Genomic DNA, 26,143 nt, shown 5'->3' with positions numbered 1-26,143 from the left:
TCTCGCAGACCCCATTACACGTAAGGCCTCTGACCCCCACCATCACCCCCATTACATATATGGGCTCTGACACCCAACATCGCCTTGGTTTGCAGTGCCGTCATGAGCAATAATACTGGACGCTTCGGAGGGAAACCAGGTGTCTTCAGCGATGAAGCCAGGATTAGTTTGGGTGCTGATGATGGCCGCGTTCGTGTCTGGAGACCTCGGGGGGAACGCCTCAATCCTGCCTTTGCTGTGGAGTAGCACATTGCCCCCTGCAGGATACCATACAGAACTTGTATACCTCCATGCCCCCCATATCACATCTTGTATCCAACGTAGAGGCAGTACAACAGGGTACTAGAGCCTCCATGCCCACCTGTATCACATCTTGTATCCAAGCTAGAGGCGGTACAACAGGGCACTGGAGCCTCTATGCCCACCCGTATCACATCTTGTATTCAAGCTAGAGGTGGTACAACAGGGTACTAGAGCCTCCATGCCTGCCCGTATCACATCTTGTATCCAAGCTAGAGGCGGTACAACAGGGTACTAGAGCCTCCATGCCCCCCATATCACATCTTGTACCCAAGCTAGAGGCGGTACAACAGGGTACTAGAGCCTCCATGCCCCCCATATCACATCTTGTACCCAAGCTAGAGGTGGTACAACAGGGTACTAGAGCCTCCATGCCCGCCCGTATCACATCTTGTATCCAAGCTAGAGGCGGTACAACAGGGTACTAGAGCCTCCACGCCAGCCCGTATCACAACTTGTATCCAAGCTAGAGGCGGTACAGCAGGGTACTAGAGCCTCCATACAAGGATCGGTTCTCCACAATAAATGACCCTTTTGCTCTGATATTATAATCACTTATAACAACGTTACAATCTCAGAGAAAGTTTTATGTGACAACTTCCAGGAGAGGGAGGTGACAACGAGTGGATATATAATTTCGGTTTCATTGTAATTGTACGAATCCACAGTAAATGCCTTAAAACACAATGGTGGAATTGATGTATTTTTTTCACTTCGCTCTTTAATGTGGCTTTTCATTGCGGTCAAAAAGCACAGCCAAAGACGCCACGTGTGACCGCAGCCTTAACCCTTCGGACTCCGCTACTGATATCCTGCATGTGCGATTTACCTGCGGATGCGAGGTGATTTTCAGGCAAACATGCCTCACTTTACATCTGTGCAATTCTGTTCCTCTGTCCATTCTCCGCGCGTCGGAGGATCAATGGGAAACCTGGAATCACACGGCATGCGGGAGCCCGGCGATGCATTACAGGTCCCATTGAAATCAATTGCGAGGCGTTCCGCCCAGAGAAAGGGCACACAGCGGTTTTATCCGATGCGGTAAAGCATCGCTCACGTATGTGACCCGAGCGAGCTTCTCAGCCGGAATATTCCGCAACGACGAATCTGCGCTGCGAACTGCGGCTTTTGATGCAGATTCTGCTGTGTTCTTTTCCCGAGATCCGTACGTTAGCAGTGCAGATATGGGTGCTGAATATTATGTAACGCTGTAGTGGAATATCCCGTCCTGTGTGAGGCGCTCCTACTATCTGCTAACAATTAACACTGGTTTGGCGTGAAGTTTCAGTGATGACCTTGCAGAACCTTCACCTGTGATTGGGGAGGGGTTCCGGGTGCCGTTCAGGTTTTATCAGTCTGAACCTCTCCCTCATTGGCTGGCTGCCCTCCCTAATTAATATGTGACTTTCTCCTCTCGGTCACTTCACTTCCACCATGCAGCCGCAGAGATGTCCTCGCACCGTGCTGGGTGCCATGGGATTTGGGAGCACTATGGACACCAAAACCAGTAATGAGGTGATGCAGGAGTTCCTGAGACGCGGATACGATGAGGTGGACACTGCGCATTATTATGGCGGTGGAGAAAGTGAGCGGACACTGGGGGAGATGGGACTCCGCTCCGGAGGTAGGTGGATGCACTTCACAGGTCAAGCTAGAACCTGGGGGAAGAGAAGCTAATTAGGAACTGCCATATATGTGGGACAAGTTGTGTGTGTGTGTGTGTGGGGGGGGGGGGGGGGTAAAGAGTAGCCTGTGTGATTTGTAGCTTCCTGGAGGCATATTGTTATATTCCACAACACCTCTGCTCGACCCAACCCAAACAACCAATCACTGTGAATGAGCCAACCCAAACAACCAATCACTGTGAATGAGCCAACCCAAACAACCGATCACTGTGAATGAGCCAACCCAAACAACCAATCGCTGTGAATGAGCCAACCCAAACAACCGATCACTGTGAATGAGCCAACCCAAACAACCAATCGCTGTGAATGAGCCAACCCAAACAACCGATCACTGTGAATGAGCCAACCCAAACAACCAATCACTGTGAATGAGCCAACCCAAACAACCGATCACTGTGAATGAGCCAACCCAAACAACCGATCACTGTGAATGAGCCAACCCAAACAACCAATCACTGTGAATGAGCCAACCCAAACAACCAATCACTGTGAATGAGCCAACCCAAACAACCAATCACTGTGAATGAGCCAACCCAAACAACCGATCACTGTGAATGAGCCAACCCAAACAACCAATCGCTGTGAATGAGCCAACCCAAACAACCAATCACTGTGAATGAGCCAACCCAAACAACCAATCGCTGTGAATGAGCCAACCCAAACAACCGATCACTGTGAATGAGCCAACCCAAACAACCGATCACTGTGAATGAGCCAACCCAAACAACCCATCACTGTGAATGAGCCAACCCAAACAACCAATCACTGTGAATGAGCCAACCCAAACAACCGATCGCTGTGAATGAGGCAACCCAAACAACCAATCGCTGTGAATCAGCCAACCCAAACAACCGATCACTGTGAATGAGGCAACCCAAACAACCAATCGCTGTGAGTCAGCCAACCCAAACAACCAATCGCTGTGAATCAGCCAACCCAAACAACCAATCGCTGTGAGTCAGCCAACCCAAACAACCAATCGCTGTGAATCAGCCAACCCAAACAACCAATCGCTGTGAATCAGCCAACCCAAACAACCAATCGCTGTGAATCAGCCAACCCAAACAACCAATCAGGTTGCGAATCGAGCAGAAGTGTTGTGGAATATAATAATATGCTCTCCAGAGCCCTAGTTTAGGGGCAATTAAAAATGTTGCCAGAGGTTTTCATGCGTGACAAAAAGTAGTGACCCCTCATCTCCCCGGAGAACACGGTCAGCCTCTCCTAATGAGGCCGGACACACTTCCCTTGTGTGCAACTGGTATCAAACCCCAGACGGACCCCGCACACTGCGCTATACTTGTGAAACATTGACCATGTGTGTCCCCATAGGCTATTATGGGCGGTGCGCTGTGGAATACATGGACAGCATGCGGCCCATATATACGGTCGGGTGCATGGACCCTAACCCTGGGGGTCTGTTTACACGGGATGATTGCAGACGCTCCCAACGGTTACCCCAGCGATAATTGCTCCCATACATTTACACAGGACGGAGGGGAAGCGTCCGGCGATCATTCCTGCCCACCCGCCTCCATTCACAGTTAACGGGCCGTCCTTCATAGATGTTCACATTGTTGTTCAGGGTCTTATGTGCGCAAAAACTGAACGACGAACAATAAGAGAACGAACGCACAAATGTCACGTGAGGGGGGAACTCGTTCTTATTCTTCATGCACTCCTTGACTTTACAGACAATCTGCATGTGTGAAGACGCACCAACATCGGACACGCTAGCATTTTTTTCCCGTCTTTTAAACAGCGACTGCATTCACTTCAATGGGTCCAAGTTCTGGCAGTCGCAGACTCTGGAATGTTAGACTTGCCTGTGTGAATAGACCATAACCCCTTAATGCTACAGGATATACAGTTACGTCCTGCTGCTTCGGGGTACACATGGAGGGAGATCACGGGGCGATGAGCCGCACTGCTGATTGGACCTGTTAACCCTTTAAATGCAGCTGTCTACTCTAAAGCCTGGTTTAGACACGATTATTGCGCAAGACCTTTTTTGAGTGATAATCATTGTGTTTTGTTTGTTTTGTTTTTTTGTGAAACTCGTTGTCTAAAAGGGCCTTACCTGCAGCATTTAAATGTCCCAATCAAAGTTCGGGGGTCCCGCACTACCCCCTGCAATAAGATCGCAGGTTGCCATTGCAGATTGCCTATTATGCCTGTGCTATGGCTTGATAGATTGCCCATTGGATCACAGTATAATGTAATGCTATGGAATTGTATCATACTGCAGGAGCGATCAAAGCCCCATGTTCATGTCCCCTATGGGGACTAAGCAAAGGAAGGGTAAAAATTAGTTTAAAAATCTTATTATTTTAAAAAATAAAAGGTATTTAAAAAAACTTTTGCTATAGTTATAATAAAATAATCTAAATTATAAAGCAAATAATACATATGTGGCATCGCTGCGTCTGTAGGAGTCGGATCTAGCAAAGTAATGCATTATCTATCCTGCACAGCACCAGTTTTGCGGGTTTTGGTGTTTTTTGGTCACGCCATCTCCAAGAAAAAATGTAATAAAAAGCAATTAAAAGTCATATGTACTTTAGGCTGGATTCAGACGACCGTATATCGGCTGGGTTTTCATGCCGAGCCGATATACGTCGTCTCTCTCTGCAGGGGGGGAGCCTGGAAGAGCCAGGAGCAGTGCTCTGAGCTCCCGTCCCTTCTCTGCCTCCTCTCCGTCCCTCTGCACTATTTGCAATGGGGAGAGGCGGGATGAGGGCGGGGCTAATTCTCGCCACTTAGCCCCGCCCCATCCCGCCTCCTTTCATTGCAAATCGTGCAGAGGGGCGGAGAGGGGGTGGAGAGGAGGCGGGAACTCAGTTCCTGCCCCTGGCTCTTCCTCCCCCCCCCCCTGCAGATGAGGACGACGTATATCAGCTCGGCGTGAAAACCAAGCCGATTTACGTTCGTGTGAATCCAGCCTTAAAATGGTACAAATAAAACGACAGGACGTCTTGCAGAAAATGAGCCCCCTCCCTCCCCCACAACTATGTAGATGGAGAAATAAAAGCTATGGCCGGCCGAAGACTGCAGAAAATGATTTTAAAAAATAAAAAATTTTACTCCACCATTTTTTAAATGTTTTTCAGTACATTATATAATACCATTTAAAAATACAACTCGTCTCACAAAAAGAGCCCTAAGAGCTGCTGCACACTTGCGTTTTTTAACGCGATTGTCAATGGGACTTTTTTTTAATGTTAAAAACGCATCGCAAATTGGTGCTTCTGAAATTTTTGTGCGATGCGTTTTTAACATTGGAAAGTCCTATTGACAATCGCGTGAAAAAAAAACGCACAAGAAAAACACAAGTGTGCAGGAGCCCTCAGAGCTACATCGATGGTTAAATACAAGTTATGATTTTTTTAAAAAGGGGGAGGAAAAAATGAGAATTTCTGCATCCTTAAGGGGTTAAGGTTAAATTCCAGAGCGTGTGGTTGAGGTTTATTTAGGGGGGGTCTTAAGTGCTTAACCCCATTACTTAGGATTGTCATTTTCTGGCAGTGAAGATGGCGACCAAAGCCAACCCGTGGGAGGGGAAGAACAACCTGGGGGCGGAGAATGTGCGGCAGCAGCTAGAAGCCTCTCTTAAGCGACTGAAGACCCCCAGTGTTCAGCTGTTCTATCTGCACCTCCCAGACCACCAGACCCCGCTGGAGGAGACGCTGGCGGCGTGCCAGGAGCTGTACCTGGAGGTAATGCCGCCTCTAGTCCAACCGCTCTTGGGGCTCATTCACATCAACAGATTTGATTTCCGTTCTATTGCATCAGAGGAGCAGCAAAACTGGGGAAAAGTTTCTGGTTTGCTTCCAATTTGATTTTCTGAGCTTCAGGGTGTATTCACACGAACGTATATCGGCTCGGTTTTAACGCCGAGCCGATATACGTCGTCCTCATCTGCAGGGTGGGGGGGAGGATGAAAGAGCCAGGAGCAGGAACTGAGCTCCCACCCCCTCTCTGCATCCTCTCCGCACTAATTGCAATGAGAGGAGGCGGGACGGGGGTGGGGCTAATTTTAGAGAATTAGCCCCACCCCCGTCCCGCCTCTCCCCATTGCAAATAGTGCATAGGGGTGGAGAGGAGGCAGAGAGGGGGCGGGAGCTCAGTTCCTGCTCCTTGCTCTTCCAGGCTCCCCCCCTGCAGATGAGGACGACGTATATCGGCTGGGCGTAAAAACCGAGCCGATATATGTTCGTGTGAATGCACCCTCAGTTCCGTTCTGTCTGTTTTCTGCTGTTACGTGTGCTACTGAGACATGTTGTACTACTGTGCTTCCAGCAGCACAGCCCTCACAGGGTTAATTGATTGAGCTGGCTGGGTGTGGTACTTCCTGCTAGCCAATCTCCTGGGTCTGGGCTCACATATAAACCCAGCTCCTGGTCAGTCTGCAGCTGGTCTTGTACTGTTTTGGATGTGTCTGTGTCTAGTGTTCAGGGTAAGCAGTCATGAATCCTTGTCTGTTGCAAGCTTGCTGTGTGATCTGTGTCTTGCTGGTTCATGTCCGTTTACCCTGAACACTAGACACAGACACATCCAAAACAGTACAAGACCAGCTTCAGACTGACCAGGAGCTGGGTTTATATGTGAGCCCAGACCCAGAAGATTGGCTAGCAGGAAGTACCACACCCAGCCAGCTCAATCAATTAACCCTGTGAGGGCTGTGCTGCTGGAAGCACAGTAGTACAACATGTCTCAGCAGCACACGTAACATCTGCTTTTTAAAAAATATCCCAGACCGCATCAATTTTTCTTCCGCTGAAAAAACATAAAGCAAATGGAAAGGACCGAAAAAATGTATAATTTATAACTCTGTTAGTCATTGGGTAACAGGACTGAACTGAAAGGTTTGTTTGGACCCGACGTTGTCCGCTTAACTGATCCATTGTTAATGAGCGTGTGCAGAAGGGAAGAAGGACGAAGCGGGTGTAAATGCAACAAATGAGATTGTTCTCCGTAAGAGAAACCAAGTAATCTTGAAGATAGGATACCTTCTAATGGATAACCAAAATACACGATGTTACAGTGAGCTTTCCAACCTAGTAAACAATTAAAGAGAGACAGAGTTACCTGTGACGAAGCATTTTTCTATTCACTGACACAACATAGAACACATGAAAGTTATTACACTTGAAGGCAATTTCAAATCCCAATGTCACAGAAGAATTTTGGAGTAGAAGTTTATAACCATCCTTGATACTCTCAAAAACAGAATGAACCTCGGAGGGGGCTCTTGCATTGGTGGAGAATATGAGAAATCTGGAGCGGAGAGAACAAGCTGGCCTGGTGACCCCCTAACACCAATTTAGAGACCATAAAACCTGGACTAATTGAATATTTATTAATTGAGTATTTACTACTTTGCTCATCCTGTTCTGGTATTTTTCGAAGTGCAAATTAATCACAGCATGTCTGTACCCTTTCACTAGTATATGTGTGTATATAAATGCCACTTCAGATCCTTTTCATTCAGCCTGAGGAAGGACCCTGGGGAGGTTGGAAAGCTCACTGTAACATCATGTATTTCTGTTAGCCATTAAAAGGTATCATATCTACAAGATTACTTGGTTTCTCTTACTGAGAACAATCCCTTCTCCCTGAGGAAGAGACCAGCGTTTAGGTCTCGATATGTGTCAGAGAACTGCCATCCATTCAGTGGACCATAGAATTGAGAGTTGGCACCCTCCATTCTGAGTCAATCTCTTTACTGGTTCTTCCAGGGACTACCAGTCTGCTACTTCTGGGGTTACCTTGGCTCCAGAATCATAACCCCTCCCTGAATTAGAAAACGGGCAAGGTGCTCAGGTGGGGAGATACCTGTCATACCAAGTGCCTGTGGTCCTTCCATCCAGGATGCACCGCTCACTTATCCTCTAGACCACAAGGCATTCCAGAAGTTTACCAGGATTTCGCACATCGTCCTTATGATTGCCCAATCGAGCTTATGCTAGGTACTGTACGACCACGGGGCAGAGTCTATTTCCTTATCTCTTCTAGAGACACAGGCCACTGCCAAGTATGTCAAGCTCAACCTACAGAGGGGTTTTATACGCAAATCTACTTCCCCTGTGGGAGCGGGCTTCTTCTTTGTGAAGGATGGATCTCTCAGACTGTGCATTGACTACTGAGGACTTAATGCAATCACTGTCAAGAACAAGTGCCCATTGCCACTCCTCTCCGAATTATTGGATCGGTTACAGGGGGCCCAGGTCTTTACCAAATTCAATTTACATGACTCCTACAATCTCATCCACATCTGGGAGGACGATGAGTGGAAGATGGCCTTCAATACGCATGACTGTCACTATGAATATCTTGTGATGCCATTTGGTTTGGTCAATGCTCCAGCAATGTTCCAGCATTTCATTACCTATATTTTTTAAGGACCTTCTTCATATGTCTGGTGATTTACCTGGATGATATTCAAATTTTTTTTTCCCTATACATTCCTACTCACCGAAGACAGGTCCGTGCGGTTCTCCAACGTCTTGGAGAGAAACGACTGTTCGCAAACTGGAAAAGTGCCTCTTCGAGCAGGACTCGCTCCCTTTCCTCAGGTACATTGTCTCCAAGCAAGGTTTAGAGATGGACCCCAAGAAGGTTTTTGAATTGGCCTCGTCCTTCCGGACTCTGAGCTACGCAGCAATTCTTGGGACTTGCTAATTTTTATCGACAGTTCATACCGCATGTCTCCTCCCTGATGGCACCCATATCTGCCTCTATGAGAATGGGAGCTGATGCCAAGCACTGGTCTCCAGAGGCATAATCTGCATTCCAGGCTCTTAAGGAGGCATTTTCAGCAGCCTTGGTTTTACACCAACCAGAGGAGGGGAGACCATTTTTTTTTCTTGAGGTCGATGAGTCCTCATCTGGGGGCAGGGCGGTCTTACTACAAAAAGCCGCTTTGGGGAAGAAAATAAATTTTTCTCGAAATCCTTTTTTCCTGCAGAGCGTAATTACTCTATCAGGGACCGGGACTTGTTAACCATTAAAATGGATATGGAATTCTGGCGATACTTATAGGAGGGATTCGCTCATCCTGTCATAATTTACTTGCAGACTGCTTAGCGGCTTAACCCCCGGCAGGCTCAATGGTTCTTGTTTTTGCACGCTTTGACTTCCTTTTGTACTTCTGACCCACAGCTCAGAATGTCAATTTTCCCAACAATGTCGCACATATAGGCGACCCTTCAGGCCCAGCACACAGGAAATAATCAAGATAGTGAATGACCGATTGCACTCCTGCGGTCTCCCTCACCACTCATTCCAGAAAAAAACTGAAGGCTTCGAATACGCACATGGGATGGAACTTCCCATAGGGAGGCGCCGAGCAGTAGAAAAAACTTCCCTCCCAGTAACCGAATACTCTCCAGCGCCACTGTCAGTAGGCGAAAAACTGACTCAATATCAACCTTCACCAAACAGCTCCCCCTCCGCCCCCATATTTTTTTTTTCAACCTCTGCACCGAGGCGTCAAATTAGGTATATATTCCTTCTTTAAGTGAGCCCCCAATGGACCCTGAAGGCACACATAACTTCGCCTTTTTGCCCTATCGTCCAAATAATTCCATCATCTTCCTTCTCCGTCTGCTCACCCCCTCCAATAATCACCCTGGCCGAGTTTCCCACTGGGACACTCCTGCTACTAGATGACGCTCTTGACTGCATATTCCACGGTGACACAGGCGACGGCCCTGGCCTCACCTCCTGCCGCTGCAAAAACTCCAACCTTCTCCCTAGCATATTAGTAAAATCACTTCCCCTACCATGCGTGCCTGCCACCACTCCCTCACCCCACACATTACCACCCAAATTAACTCCTGCAGGTGCCTGACTAGTTGCATAGACACAGACCATAGATGCTAACTTGCCCAGCTGCATAGGGGCTGTAGACCCACCAGCCGCTGCTCCTTCCAGTTGCTCCATCTCGTCTTCCGGTGGGTTTCTGCTCCTAACCGTCTGCTCCCTTCCAGACTGCAGCCATCTCCCTGTCTCTGCAGCCGCCTCTGATCTTCTTATGGCTCCCTTGCTTCCACCAACCACCGGACCAGCCGCCTGCCATCTTATGCTCCCTGCCACCCGACTGGTGGCTCTGCCACTCTTCTCTTGCTCCAGCTGTCCTCTGCACACCGTGGTTGCTGCAGGGCTGCTTTTCGACCGGCACCTCGCCTGGTGAGCAGCTTGTCGCACACTAGGCCCTGGCCACCTCTCAGCACAGGGCCTAACGCCGGTCACTGCGCCACACCGCGCCTGCCCTCTCTCCTTTCCTGTGTAGCTGTGGAGGACTTACTCATAGAGCCCAGTGACGGGCTCCTTATGTGGCGCCGGTGCACTGGATTGTGCGCTGGATTGAGCGGTGCGGCACGCACTCTCCACTGCCTTCTCTCCCCCACCAATCCAGCCGCTATCTGTCATCTCCAATGCTGCTCCCGACAAGCCCTCCAGCCACTGAAGCCCCCTCTCCTCAGCTGCTGCACAGATCTTCTCCATCAAGGCTTCCACCCCAGGTACGTTACGAATCCTCAGGTCTACGCTCTTCTCCTTCCTGCTTTTCTTCTTTCTTCCAAAGTTCTCTATTACTAGCTGTATCTTCAGCGGCGCACTGCGCAGGCGCCTCAATGAGCACTACTTTCACAGTCATCTGACCTCGGACAGAGGAGTAGCGATCCTCAGGGCGCCTGCGCAGTACGCTGCTGAAGTTACAGCTAGTAGGGGAGAGCTGAGGGGCGCGGGGAGGGTTTGCCAGGGCGCCTGTGCCGGATTACAGTGAAAAAAAATTGGTATACATGCCAACTCATTAGAAACTAATTATCGATCAGGAAATCTCATTAGCAGCGCTGGTAAAGGTTTATCGTAGATTGCATTGTAGAATCGTGCTCCTTCTAGCTGTAGCTGAACGGCTGATATCCGCTGCAGATTGTGACGCAGTTTATGATGCAGAAATGCATCCAGTCCAGTTTGGTACAAGACGCATTTATCTGAACGGCGGTTTTCTTGCAGGGGAAGTTCAAGGAGCTGGGTGTGTCCAACTACACGTCCTGGGAGGTGATGAAGATCTACTGCATCTGTAAACAGAGGAACTGGGTGCTGCCGACCGTCTACCAGGTGCCGGGCTCATGGGGACGGGTGCGGAGGTTTGGGTGGGTGACGCCTTTCTAGTCATCATCGGACAGTTACGTGTAGACATTGATGTGGACGGTGATGGAGATCCACACGACCGACCCGGAAACACGATGCCTCCACAGTGCGCTGCAGACTGCGCTATTTTTCTGGCCAAAAAAACGGAATCCTGACTGAATGAAGGAAACTGAAGCCCTTCTGTTTGCTTTCCATTCTTTAAAAACAAACAAAAAAAAAAAATATTTGAAATCCATGGTGGAAAAAAATAATCTGTTGTTTTAAGTTTTATTTCAGTTTCTGTCCTCCAAAAACGGAGCAGAAAAACGGAAACCCTGAACTGACCTCCCCGCAGGCGTGACAGCAGCCTTACATGTCGGCTAGTCATTGCTTGCTGTCTGTATTCGGTCTCTTAGTTAGGCCGGGCTCACATAAGCATATGATCACTGTCACGTACGCAGGGCGAGGGCGAGGAAGGAAAGGCTCTTAGGTTGTGGAGTGACTGGTACCCAACTTTCCAGACTCCTGAAAAGCGACCATGAGCCACAGCCACAACTCTACAGCAACCCACCTGGCCCTGCACTTATTAACAATTTGTCCCTCACTGGACAAGAGGAGAGAGGGGAAGGGACGATACCTATCGATCCCACCTCTGGTCCTCAAACACTCTGCAGTATTGCAAGCTGGCAGTCGTTAGAATACAGGCTGGTTTGTATCTAGCGTCCCCACACTTCGGCACGCATGCGAAGCGGAAGCTCAAATCACCCACCTGATCCGTTCTAACGCACTCCAGAGCTCTACAATATGCATACAAAACGCTGCCACCACCAATTTGGTTACGGTAAATTGGAACCCGATTTATGACTTATGAATACAATCTTCGGAGAATATGGTTTCGTGTAACACGGACGAGGCTCACTAATTAATTTAAAGTTTAATTCTCAAAGACTAGAGCAGTGCTTATATACAGAAAAATACGAAAATGATGTTACAAGATAAATGGCAAGAGACTTACATAGGATATCACAAACAGTAAAATAACAGGGATTAAAAGAAGAGTGTTACCATTCTTTGGCGTGGAGTCGCGCCAGAACTGCGGACCAGACCTCACGTATAGTGACCTCCAAGGGGCTGACCCTGAGCACACATTTGTGTGCGATTTTTAAACTCTCACTGGGGTAACTCCCACATAGTTCCTTCCAGCCCCCATGGGGGTTGGCTCATCTTGGAACACTAATTCCCTGAAATACATATTTCCTTCATAACTCCGTGTGGGTGTGACCCACCATGAAAATATGTCAACGATGTTTCCTGTTGTGATTTTACGTGTGTTTTGAGCCCACGCATGATTAGTTTTGGACGCATCTGATCCGAGATACGCAATCCTCGGTTTCTGAGTGTCGTGCAAATGCGGGAATCCCTGCATCTTATTGGCGGAGATGCAACGTTCCACAAAATATCCTCGTCCACGGGCTGCGACGTACAGATCTTTCATAACTCCTAAATTACATTTTCCTTTGTCTTACGGGCACGTTCTTTTGTTAACTTTGCCTCCAAAAGTTATCAGGTCAGTTACGACCATTTGGACCAGTAAGGGAGGGAAAGAGCTACTAAGGTGTGAAGCCTATTTCCTCTCCTTATTTCCTAACAAACATTTGCTGGCTCTGGCTCCAGAGGGGCTGTAGGACATCAAAGACCCCCTGAGGGAGATGTGTCAGGCTCTTTGAAGCCTGCTGCTCACAGCTTCCTACAGCACTCCGCTTTCCTATATGCGGAAAGGCATCTAAACCTTCTTTCTACAAACTGTACAAAATGACTGACAGACTACAAGCTCCACATAACAATGCATATCTATTAATCACATATCTTTATCTGTCACTCTGGTATCTATCTACCCTTCTAATCTCTATCTAGTAAGGGGGAAGGATGTCAGCTCAGCTTTTCTAGTGTCCTGAACGTCAGCTGATTGATACTGGACAGCTGGGGGGACACTTTATTCATCTCTTTTTACTACACCTCCCCTTTTTAGAGTGGGTGTAGTAGGTTGATCCCACAGATCGCCTACGAAACCCACCTCTACTCCGCTCTGCTGGGACAGAGCAGCCTTCAGGGATGAAAAGGAACACTCCCAATTGGTGGTCCAGCTGACCAACTGTAGTTGATGCTCTTTTGTCTCAGGTATCTGCCAAAACCTTTGGTGCAGATCCATGATAGTTATGTATTGGGCCTTGGCCAGCCAGTCCAATAGCTCAGCGAGGCGGGGCATCGCATAAGCTTCAGACACAGTGATGACGTTCAACTTGTAGTCCAGACAGAACCGGGTTGTCCGGTCCTCCTTTGGCTCCCGGACTACAGAAGAGGCCCATGCACTCTGGGGCTTCTGGAAGATGTCCAGGTGCAACATCTCCTCATTGTCCCACTTCATATCTGCCTGCACCTCTGGGGAGACTTGGTAGGCAGACTGCCTACCCGGGGGATGGCTTCCAGTGTTCACCTGGTGAACTGTCAACTGGGCCACCCCTGGTTTCCTAGTGAAAGCAGACATGAAGGGGAGTAGGCCTTCCTGCAGCTGGGACCGCTGGCCCCCAGAATGCTGCAGGCTGTGATCTGTGTCCCTGATGGATCCGTCCACCAGCGGGGTGGCTAGCAGATCCACATGGATATTACCTTCATCGGGCACAGAGAGAGGTTCCCTCGTGAGGTCCCTCAACACCCCCAAGCTGGCATCAGAATGCCCAGTGGCATGAAACTCCTGGGTGTGAGCAGCCAGGGGGGATTTCAAGTACAGGACCCCACTGGGGTCAGACAGTATGTCAGCTGGATTCTGGGGGAATGCCACCTCTTTCAATCCAACCGGGCATACTTCTGGGTCAGCGTTGTTTACTGGTCGGCTTTCACCTGCCGCATCACACCATGCGATGGTACGTGCAGGCTCTGACCGAGCACAATTCACATTGCTGTTATTTCTTGGACCACTGTCCATACTTATTACCAGAGATATGGGGGAATCCTCTGTGACATCACACATAGTTGTGACATCACTGAGGACCACAGTGTCACAGGACACCTCAACATTATTAGGCTGCGTCAGTTCAGTGAGCTCAAGAGTGGTGCACATCGCGTCGTCGCTGCCACTGCTACACCATTCAAGAGCATCACCAACCTCCGCAGGAACACACATGACATCAACATTTTTATTCATAGCAACAATGACTTCATAGTTGTGCATTTCATCAGATCTTAGCAAAACATTGGAAGGCAGGTCATCAGATACCTCCACCTCCCACAAATCCCTCCCTGCACCCATATCGGGATCCACCCGGATCATAGGCAGGGTAGGGTGGGTGTCCCCAATTTCCATCACAGTCACAGTCCTTTCAGGAATCATGTCCGTGGGGGACACCAGTTCAGTGTGCATGATGGTCATCTCTGCATCAGTATCATGCAGCTCCATAGTCACAGTCTTTCCTACAGCGATGGTTTGCCAGTTGCCAGTGTCCTTTCTACTACCCCCACCTGCCCGGATAATACCTGCGGCAGGCTCAGGAGGCTTGGAGAAGGGGGATGTCTTCACGTCAGGGCAAGTGGCGCTGACATGGCCCACTTTGTTGCAGGAAAAACATTGGCGTGTCTCCCTATGAGACTTGGAGGGTGGAGAGGGAGCAGACCCCCCTGACGATCCAGGCCAAAGGGGTAAGAGTTGGTCAGAGTCACTGTTCTGCTTACCCTCTCTCCAGCTGGTTTCAGATATCTGAAGATTCGGTCTCTGGTCAGCGACGTAGCTGTCTGCAGCTTTGGGGTCACAGACCTGAACACACTGGCGGATGTCCTCCGTACCAGTCTCCAGGAACTGCTCCTTCAGCATGATATCTCCCAGGTCCGCAGACTGGGTGATGGGTTGTCCCTTGGTCCACTTCCGGATCAGGGCTGCTTTGATGACCTCGTAGTCACCATTCTGTTCTTGGGGCACTTCCATAAGCACCTCCAGGGCCTTGCCCGTAAGCCCTGGGGTCAAGTACCTTGCCCATTGCTCGGTGGGCAGCTGGTACTGGTGGCAGACCCATTCAAAGTCCCTCAGGAAAATGTCCAGGTCTCCGTCTTCCTCTAGAACAGGGAAGAAATCTCGTTGGGGTTGCACGTTCCTCATACCGTTGGACCGACGTGTCCGTGCTCTTAAAATCTGCGCATCGAGTTCTGCCATTCGCAGCCGATGCTTACGCTCAGCTTGGCGTTCACGCTCTGTGGCTTCTCGCTCTGCCTGGCGTTCACGCTCTGCGATTTCTTGCAGCTTGCGAACGAATGACATGTACTGCTTAGGGTTCTTTGCACTCAGCTGTTGTAGAGCCTCTCGGATAGGCAAGTCAAAGTTCTCTTCTCCGATGGAGTAATCCATCTCTGTATCGGGGTTCGCTGTGGTTTGGTGCGAGAAATCGTCTTTTCCCAGCACCTCGGTCACCTGCCCCTTTAGCTTAGCGGCCTGGCTTCTAGTTGCCATTTCCGCAGTCGCTTTGCCAAACAAAAGATAGAATAGAAAACAAGAAGAAAGGGGAGGGGACTGTCTGGAGATATCGTAAGTCTCTTACACAAAAAGCACTGAGTGAAACCTCGTAAGAAGGGCACCAATCTTCGCAAAGACTGTGTGCTTCTTTTCGTACAAGGACTAACTGCTTAATCCTGGCACGAACGTGTTAACGTTATCCCACCGCTGCCACCAATTTGTCACGTACGCAGGGCGAGGGCGAGGAAGGAAAGGCTCTTAGGTTGTGGAGTGACTGGTACCCAACTTTCCAGACTCCTGAAAAGCGACCATGAGCCACAGCCACAACTCTACAGCAACCCACCTGGCCCTGCACTTATTAACAATTTGTCCCTCACTGGACAAGAGGAGAGAGGGGAAGGGACGATACCTATCGATCCCACCTCTGGTCCTCAAACACTCTGCAGTATTGCAAGCTGGCAGTCGTTAGAATACAGGCTGGTTTGTATCTAGCGTCCCCACACTTCGGCACGCATGCGAAGCGGAAGCTCAAATCACCCACCTGATCCGTTCTAACGCACTCCAGAGCTCTACAATATGCATACAAAACGCTGCCACCACCAATTTGGTTACGGTAAATTGGAACCCGATTTATGACTTATGAATACAATCTTCGGAGAATATGGTTTCGTGTAACACGGACGAGGCTCACTAATTAATTTAAAGTTTAATTCTCAAAGACTAGAGCAGTGCTTATATACAGAAAAATACGAAAATGATGTTACAAGATAAATGGCAAGAGACTTACATAGGATATCACAAACAGTAAAATAACAGGGATTAAAAGAAGAGTGTTACCATTCTTTGGCGTGGAGTCGCGCCAGAACTGCGGACCAGACCTCACGTATAGTGACCTCCAAGGGGCTGACCCTGAGCACACATTTGTGTGCGATTTTTAAACTCTCACTGGGGTAACTCCCACATAGTTCCTTCCAGCCCCCATGGGGGTTGGCTCATCTTGGAACACTAATTCCCTGAAATACATATTTCCTTCATAACTCCGTGTGGGTGTGACCCACCATGAAAATATGTCAACGATGTTTCCTGTTGTGATTTTACGTGTGTTTTGAGCCCACGCATGATTAGTTTTGGACGCATCTGATCCGAGATACGCAATCCTCGGTTTCTGAGTGTCGTGCAAATGCGGGAATCCCTGCATCTTATTGGCGGAGATGCAACGTTCCACAAAATATCCTCGTCCACGGGCTGCGACGTACAGATCTTTCATAACTCCTAAATTACATTTTCCTTTGTCTTACGGGCACGTTCTTTTGTTAACTTTGCCTCCAAAAGTTATCAGGTCAGTTACGACCATTTGGACCAGTAAGGGAGGGAAAGAGCTACTAAGGTGTGAAGCCTATTTCCTCTCCTTATTTCCTAACAAACATTTGCTGGCTCTGGCTCCAGAGGGGCTGTAGGACATCAAAGACCCCCTGAGGGAGATGTGTCAGGCTCTTTGAAGCCTGCTGCTCACAGCTTCCTACAGCACTCCGCTTTCCTATATGCGGAAAGGCATCTAAACCTTCTTTCTACAAACTGTACAAAATGACTGACAGACTACAAGCTCCACATAACAATGCATATCTATTAATCACATATCTTTATCTGTCACTCTGGTATCTATCTACCCTTCTAATCTCTATCTAGTAAGGGGGAAGGATGTCAGCTCAGCTTTTCTAGTGTCCTGAACGTCAGCTGATTGATACTGGACAGCTGGGGGGACACTTTATTCATCTCTTTTTACTACAATCACCACGTATTACGCGTGCGCTGTACGCTCGTGTGATATGCGGTAATCTGCAGACAATCAATTTCACCGCCTCACGCAGTTCCCGTCACATTTGTTGTTGAATTGCGTAATATCTGAGCGCAAAAAAGATCGGGGATGTTCTATTTTGCCGGGTATATACGTGAGTGATAGGCCATTGTTCTCTATGGGAGCGTATATACACTCGCATAGGCAATGTTATTGCAACGGCATGGAAAAACTAAACAACAGCCCCCCCCCAAAAAAAAAACAAAAAAACGGGTCGACTGTGCTTGACAATGTCCGTGATGTACGTTGTCATGCGCAGTACAATTTCACTGCCAATAGGCGGGTCACGGGCGGCTGCACAGTGGTAAAATGCCACGTGACCCATAGAGCATTTTACGCTTATGGCTTTGTGAGCCCGACCTTAAGGCCCATTTAGACAATGATTCTCGCTCAAAGCCATCTTTTGAGCGATAACCGTTGGGTCTAAATGCGTGTACTAGAATTGAGCGCTGAACTCCTATTAGCGGTGAAGGCTGTTATCACAGTCGGCAGCACTGATGAGATTCTTTCAGCTCATGTCCCGCTGGTAGTTCACAGCAGGACGTGAGCTGTAAGCACTGAGAACAATGCAGCTGCTTGCTTATGCAAAACAGCTATATTGTTTGCTGAGAGAGAGCAGCAGTGTCCCGCTCCGCCTGCATAGCCCTTTTTAGAAGCTAATTAGCTAATATAGTTTATGCAAAGATGATCACTCAACACTGTGACTCAAGCTGTCGTTTGAGCGATCATCTTTTAGTGTAAATGGGGTCTTCCTCAGCCGGCATGGTGTGACTCCGCGGTCATTCTCAGCAGTTCACAATCCTCTACATTCACCATCTTTTAATGGTGGCCTCCTACTAATGGAGCTCCCACAGCCCAGACAGCCCGACTACATCCAACCTATTCCACAGCAGGCGTCTCCATGTCTAACGACTCTGCCACACCCAACCTTGCAACTACTTCTCATACTTGCTGCTTACTGCACCAACACAACCAGCAAAGCAACATTTTGCATACCACGCTCCACTTTTTGTGCTGAAACAGGCAACATCCTATGGGGCAAGATGTGTCCTACTGTTCGTCCATCAGACATTGACGCTGGACCCAGCATAGTACCTGGTCATGTATACTTTCCAACGGCCATCGTAACTGGCATCAAGACCACTCATACAATGTCCACATGGGCCACAACAGACACTGCTGCACAAATATGCATTCGCCATGCACAATAACCCTCAGCAGTTGTGCAATAACCATCATCCACTACAGCATCAGCATCTATATCCCTTACCCCGATTGACATCGACATTCTACGTCATCCCTCTAAATAAGCCCTAGGAACTATATTATTTACTCGACTGTGCTAGGTAAACTTTTTCATTCCCCTAAGGGCTCCTTCACACTGGCGAGCGTGAAATCGGGTCATGATTCGCAGCCGGATATCGCACTCGCCACCATGTGAAAGCCCCGTGTATGTGAGGCATTTTCATGGGAAAACAGCCTTGCATCACTGTGGGGATGAAGGGATTCCCTGGCATGGCTGTCAGCCTGGCGGAGGATCGCAGAGTTCTCTCATTGCTTTCAATGGGCTGGCGCTGCTGCCGCCAGCCCCGCTGAAGACAATGGGCGATCTCGCGGAAACCTAGGACATGCTGCGATGTGTTTCCCGCATCGCAGTGCCGTGCGGGCGCCATCGCTTATGTGTATGACCCCATTCAAAAGAAATGGTTTCGTATTTGTGCGTCTCGCAACACGCACATCTCCTGCGATTTTTCACGCCAGTGTGGAGGCGGCCTTACCCATGCGGGAACATGTCAGGTTCTCCAGAAGGTTAGACGTGTCCTGAGGGCACTTACAGGGATGTTTGTCCAATCCTGGTGTTATAATGTCACCCCTCTCCTCCAGGGTATGTACAACGCCATTACAAGACAAGTAGAGCTGGAGCTGCTCCCCTGCCTGCGCCAGCTTGGCATCCGCTTCTACGCCTACAATCCATTGGCCGGTGAGTGCGCCATTCTTATATTCAGACACTGCTGCCCACAACTATTTCATGAGGGTGATTTTTGCAGTAGACCGGTCGTAGGAGGCGACTGTTTTGCCGGTCACAATTAATTAAATTGCTCTACTGCGCATGTGTCAAACTCAGAATGAGGTGGCGGGCCAAATTCAGCCTGTGGGCATTACGTGGCCCTTGACTAGTTCCGGATGCAGAAGGACCGGCTCTCTTCTTTATCCGGAGGGACGCAGCCAGCGCTACGCAGAAGGAGTGGCGCCAGCACAGGGAGCGGCTGCCATCTTGGATTCTGAGTGGCGGCACACCTCCACCGCATTCTGTTCAGCACAGGTGGCGGTTCAGCTCTGCCAGCCCTACCCGGCACCCAAGCCACCTGCCAAGATAGGAAGGTGCTAAAGAGGTGAACGGGGAGAAACCTCATCATGGTTCAGAGAGCGCCATAGTTGGGTTAGGGAGTCGTTACATTTAGGGCAGGCACCGTTTTAGTTTATGAAATGCGTAACGTTTTCACGTACCGAAACTGTGACTATTGATGCATATCTGGACCTTCTTGGGGTTTTTGTTACGCGTATTTTCACTTGTTTTTCACTGTGTGCGCAAAAAACAAAAAGACAAGTTTTTTTCCATAGTGTCCCCTGCCTTCATACATAAATATGCAGTGAATACACAGATCATGCGGATTGAGTTTAATGGCCAATTTGGGTGCATAATACGGATGAAAGCGGGACGTGTTGGAATTTTTCTTTTTACACGCACCAATGGGGATTAAGCTGTCCGTATGACGTGCGTGAAAAAAATGCGCATAATATGGAGCGCAAATACGCCCTTGTGAATGAGGCCTTACAATCGTCCCTTTGCAGGCAGCCATAATGCGGATGTGGCCTTTGGTGATGATGAATCTGACAGCCCTGCTTTACTGACTCCTATAACTTCTGTCCAGGGGGGCTGCTGACCGGCCGGTACAAATATGAGGACAAGGACAAGGAGCAGGCGCCCAGCAGGTTCTTCAATAACAGGTTTTCTGGGGCGTACATGGACAGGTCAGTACTGCGGAGCTTATCCTAATACAGGGGATCACTAGTGCGGGCCTAAGGGGCCATTACACTGGAGCACAAAAAACAGTTTGTCTACTACTTGGGCTATTTCATGTGTCCTGTACTAAACCGAGTGCGCAGAGTCCCGATCTGTAGTGGGATTTTGCCTCGGACGTCGGGTTCTGAAGTTATGCACTGACATTGGCTATTCATACGGACGCGAGAAACTGCCACAACCACTATAGTACCCAACTAAATTGTGCTTCAGACCTGACAGATTACACAAACTTGATCGTGTTAACAAACGTGTAAATAAAGTTCGTTTGAGTCTTTTCACAACGCTCATGCGCGTTCACAAGGGCTTTAGGCACTCGCTTCTGCACTTGTGAGTGTCTGTGGTTGACCGCTGCAGTAGTCGCCATCCTGTTGGGGTTGAAGTGGCCTTCATATCTCTTATCCATGGTGGTAATATCCTGGTGGAATCTTTCCCCATGTTCTTCACCCAAAAACTCCAGATGAGAATGTAGGAAATGACTTCGGAGCGACGTTCGGCAGCCGAGTTGCTGCTCCGCTGCTGACATGTTGCTTACAAGTTCAGCTTTTCCCGCGTCATCGCCTAGTGATAACACAAATTCGGCGACCTTTCCGCAATGTCAAGGGCCGCGGATCGGATAGCTTCCAATGACTTCAATTGAAACCATCTGTGCTGAATCCACGCAAAAATGGAGCATGCTGCGATTCCCCCCGCCCCCACAAGCGGACACCGCAATTGGTTTCCGCTCATGTGCAGGAAGAATGACTTTTCCATAGCATGCTATGGACGGTATTTGCGGCGGAATGTGGAGGCAGGCGCCCGCTCCAGATTCCACAATGCAAATCCGCCCGTGTGCAGCCGGCCTAAAGCAGACCTATTAGCTATGTAAGAAAACCGTGTTGTCAGCTATAAGCTTGCACTTGGCCCACCTCGCATTATGTAGGCGTAGTAACTGCTGACCTCAGCTTACCGACACGCTCAGATGTGCGCAGATGCTGCAGGAACCCGCTGCTGCCAGGAGGTGTTACATGAGGCGCTGGAAGGCGTGATGCAGGTAATGGGGCAGCAATTACAATGTTGGCATGCAGCAATGCGTGGGCAAGTCTACCAAGCGGCGCCAAACTGTAATTGTCCTATAACTTAAGATCCAGATGTCCCAGGCGAATTCTGACTTCAGATTCAGCACTCAATTCCATGAAAATAACCCGTTTTTCTCCCAGTAGCGAGGTCTTTGTTTATCAGTGTTATTTGCATGCCCCATTATTGGGCCTGAAGGTTTGTTTGCCCAGTCAGCGCTCATTCATTGGCTAATTGTTTCATTTATGGGAGCGCAAAAACGCTTCTTGGGCTGTTAGTGAACGCATGATTTTCACTTGCTGTCTGAGGGCTCAATTATTTGGGGAAATCCGCTCAGAAAACACGTGTCTGTTAGGCCGCCTGCAGACGTCCAGGTCGGATCCCGCTGCGCGAATTCTCACAGCGGGACCCGACCCGAGCCCCTGTAGAGACCAGCGTGGCACTCACCTGCTCCCGCAGCTCCGGCTCTGTGATGAGGCAGCAGCCGGGGAGTGACATTTCTGTGCGGGCCTCTGCGAAACCCGCACAGAAATAGAGCATGCCGGACAAATCGCGGAATTTGTTTTCCGAGATGTCGCGCGGACAAATCGCGTCCATCTGACTAGCATTGCGTTTTCTAACACAATCCTATGGCAGCTTCCACGGGCGGAAATTCTGAGGGAAATCCCGCAGCAGAATTTCCGCCCGTCTGCAGGCGGCCTTAGTCAATAGTTTCCTATGGAAGCGTTCACACGAAGGTTTTTTTTAGCCGCGTAAAAAAAAGACGCACCAAAAAAAAAACACGAGCGACTGAAATTCCCTGCTGTGTGAAAAATGGGACCTGACCTATCATTGGTGCGCAAGTGCAGAAGCCTCCATAGACTCCTATGGGAGCTGGGTAATGAGGCAGGAGGAATTCCCCTACAGCGGGCAGAGAGATGTTTCCCTGCAGGGGAGAATAAGGAAATTCCCAGCAATGGGGGGGGGTCCCTTTTACTCCCCTGCAGGGGAACCCCAGCATCAGGCCACTGGGGGATTCCTCTCTCCCAGCAGTGGGGATATCCCTCCAGCCCCGCTGAGATTCTTGCTCGATTTTCTCACCAGTGTTAAGGCAGCTTTACATGTGTAAGGGGAAACGTAAATACACCCGTGTGAATGAGCCAAAGAAGAGGCTTTGTCCGATATGGCGCTCGCAAAGATGCAACTTGCTCTGCGATTGCGCTGTGTCTTGCATCGCATCTCTGTGGGTTTTCAATAAGAAAATAAAAATTGTATCACACGTGCATGAAGTTTCTTTTTTTAAAATTTTATTTGCTGACCAAACCACAGGCCGTGCTGCGAGAGAAAAATGTTGTTTTTTTTGTTCATGGCGGCAGCAGCGATGTGAGATTATTCTCAAGAAAAAGCATCGCTGACGCTCAAAGACCGCGGGAACAAAGACTGGATTTTTGCCAAGATTTTCTGGCGTCAAAATCGCGATCGCCCGTGGGAAACTAGCAGGTGAACGTGATTCGCCACCCGATTATCGTTTTTGCCAACACGTGTTCCCCAACCCCCAACGATGCCAGGCAGTTTTGTAACAAAACCGCATTACTTTAGGGAAACGATCGCAGAGTTTCTTGTGTTATTTTCAATGGCAGATCTTACATCGTGTGCAGCGAGCAGGTGGTGCGCCGCCTCCGTCAGAGCCTTAAACAATGGGCGGTGCAATGCAGTCCATATCCATGCCATATTTGTGCGTCTCACATGTTCTCTGTGATTGTAAGGTCGTTATAAGTGACTATAATATAAGAGCAAAAGCATCATTTATTGTGGAGAACCGACTCTTGTAGGGAGGCTCTAGTACCCTGTTGTACCGCCTCTAGCTTGGATACAAGATGTGATATGGGGGGCATGGAGGCTCTAGTACCCTGTTGTACCTCCTCTAGCTTGGATACAAGATGTGATATGGGGGGCATGGAGGCTCTAGTACCCTGTTGTACCTCCTCTAGCTTGGATACAAGATGTGATACGGGCAGGCAAGGAGGCTCTAGTACCCTGTTGTACCGCCTCTAGCTTGGATACAAGATGTGATACAGGTGGGCAGGAGGGGCATGGAGGCTCTATTACCCTGCTGTACCGCCTCTAGCTTGGATACAAGATGTGATACAGGTGGGCATGGAGGCTCTAGTACCCTGTTGTACCGCCTCTAGCCTGGATACAAGATGTGATACGGGAGGGCATGGAGGCTCTAGTACCCTGTTGTACCGCCTCTAGCTTGGATACAAGATGTGATACGGGCGGGCATGGAGGCTCAAGTACCCTGTTGTACCGCCCCTAGCTTGGATACAAGATGTGATACAGCCAGGCATGGAGGCTCTAGTACCCTGTTGTACCGCCTCTAGCTTGGATACAAGATGTGATACGGGAGGGCATGGAGGCTCTAGTACCCTGTTGTACCGCCTCTAGCTTGGATACAAGATGTGATACAGGTGGGCATGGAGGCTCTAGTACCCTGTTGTACCGCCACTAGCTTGGATACAAGATGTGATACAGGTGGCATGGAGGCTCTAGTACCTTGTTGTACTGCATCTAGTTTGGATACAAGATGTGATACAGGTGGCATGGAGGCTCTAGTACCCTGTTGTACCGCCTCTAGCTTGGATACAAGATGTGATACGGGGGGCATGGAGGCTCTAGTACCCTGTTGTACCGCCTCTAGCTTGGATACAAGATGTGATACAGTGGGTATGGAGGCTCTAGTACCCTGTTGTACCGCCTCTAGCTTGGATACAAGATGTGATACGGGGGGCATGGAGGCTCTAGTACCCTGTTGTACCGCCTCTAGCTCGGATACCAGATGTGATACAGGTAGGCATGGAGGCTCTAGTACCCTGTTGTACCGCCTCTAGCTTGGATACAAGATGTGATACAGGTGGGCAGGAGGGGCATGGAGGCTCTAGTACCCTGCTGTACTGCCTCTAACTTTGGATACAAGATGTGATACAGGCTGGCATGGAGGCCCTAGTACCCTGTTGTACCGCCACTAGCTTGGATACAAGATGTGATACAGGCTGGCATGGAGGTTCTAGTATCCTGTTGTACCGCATTTAGCTTGGATACAAGATGTGATACGGGGGCATGGAGGCTCTAGTACCCTGTGGTACCACCTCTAGCTTGGATACAAGATGTGATATAGGCGGGCATGGAGGCTCTAGTACCCTGTTGTGCTGCCTCTAGCTTGGATACAAGATGTGATGTTGGCGGGCACGGAGGCTCTAGTACCCTGTTGTACCGCATCTAGCTTGGATACAAGATGTGATATAGGCGTGCTTTTTGCGTGACTAAAATGCATATAAAATACACACAGATGAATATACCCGTTGACTTTGACGCGTTCCATCCTCTCTGTGTGTGCAGTTATGCCGGTGTGATACGGGCCTTAACTATGTTCACATGGGGCAGATTTTGCTGCGGACGGTTCACAGCGGGCTCTCCACAGCAAATCTGTAGAGCAAAATCCATATCAAAAATGTAAAGTTTGGTGCAGAATTGCCCCCCTAATTTGAAGAGCTGTAACCTGCCCCGCTCCTTGGGTCAACTTCTGTAATGTGCGGACAAGACTTTTACAATCTCATGCACTTTTCTGCTGCTGTAAATGCTGCAGATTTTCCATGTGGGGGTCCGTACGGCAAATCCCACCTGTGTAAAGAATGCCTAAAGGCCCCGCAGATCCCATTGATCAGCACTTGTCTATCAAAGGCCCGAAGCACTCAATGGTAGGGGAGGGGGGCGCTGTTTGTTTGATAGTAACGAGGGTCTCCTGGCTGTTTGACCTTGTTACAGATACTGGAAGAAGCATCACTTCCAAGCGATTGACGTGGTGCAGAGGGCGCTGGAGGAGGCGTACGGCGAGGACAGACCCAGCCTGACAGCTGCTGCTTTCCGCTGGATGTACCACCATTCTAAACTCCAGGTAGGTGCGCCGTCTGTGCCTCCAGCCGGGGTGGAGGAGGGAATCTGGCCGTATGTTAGGGGGGCTCACAGCAGCACAGAGTGTTTAGTGAAAAGTACAGGGGTCTATCTGACGTAGACTGTGGGGGGGAATGAAGACGTGCAAGGTTACAGGGAGGTTGTAGAGTCATGGCACATAGCCCCAGCAGCACAGAGCATGTCAGGAGAGGAGTGTGCCAATATCATGTGAGATCGCTTATTGTGCTGCCCTTCCTCTATAATGTCCAGAGTATTTCAGTGACTTCTAGGAACTCCAGGAACATTACTCTTTATTTGTTTCTAGGCGAGTCACGGTGACGCTGTGATCCTGGGGATGTCCAGCATGCAGCAGATGGTGCAGAACCTGGACGGGGCCGAGGCCGGGCCGCTGCTGCCTGCTGTGGTCGCAGCCTATGATGAAGCCTGGAACCTGGTCGCCCACGACTGTCCGAACTATTTCCGCTAGAACACTTCGCAGGACGAGCCTCATCTTAACGGCAATTTCCTCCTAATGATTCTCTGTGCCTCGCGGTTGACCGCTGCCTTATATTGTGGTTGGATAATTAAACTGATTATATGTC

General features: G+C 49.3%; 1 protein-coding gene across 1 annotated transcript; it reads left to right on the top strand.

The window, feature by feature from the left end:
• Positions 1 to 1,700: 1,700 nt before the first annotated feature.
• On the top strand, positions 1,701 to 26,143 carry LOC136631885 (aflatoxin B1 aldehyde reductase member 2-like). Its single transcript, XM_066606357.1, has 7 exons — positions 1,701 to 1,924; positions 5,511 to 5,701; positions 11,004 to 11,108; positions 19,358 to 19,454; positions 20,407 to 20,506; positions 25,416 to 25,545; positions 25,867 to 26,143. The coding sequence occupies exons 1-7, from the start codon at positions 1,735 to 1,737 to the stop codon at positions 26,026 to 26,028; spliced, it is 975 nt and encodes a 324-aa protein (XP_066462454.1). The 5' UTR covers positions 1,701 to 1,734; the 3' UTR covers positions 26,029 to 26,143.

The sequence above is a fragment of the Eleutherodactylus coqui genome, chromosome 6 (genome assembly GCF_035609145.1).
Source record: "Eleutherodactylus coqui strain aEleCoq1 chromosome 6, aEleCoq1.hap1, whole genome shotgun sequence".
Taxonomy (NCBI): Eukaryota; Metazoa; Chordata; class Amphibia; order Anura; family Eleutherodactylidae; genus Eleutherodactylus; species Eleutherodactylus coqui.
This window is presented reverse-complemented; position numbering and strand designations above follow the sequence as displayed.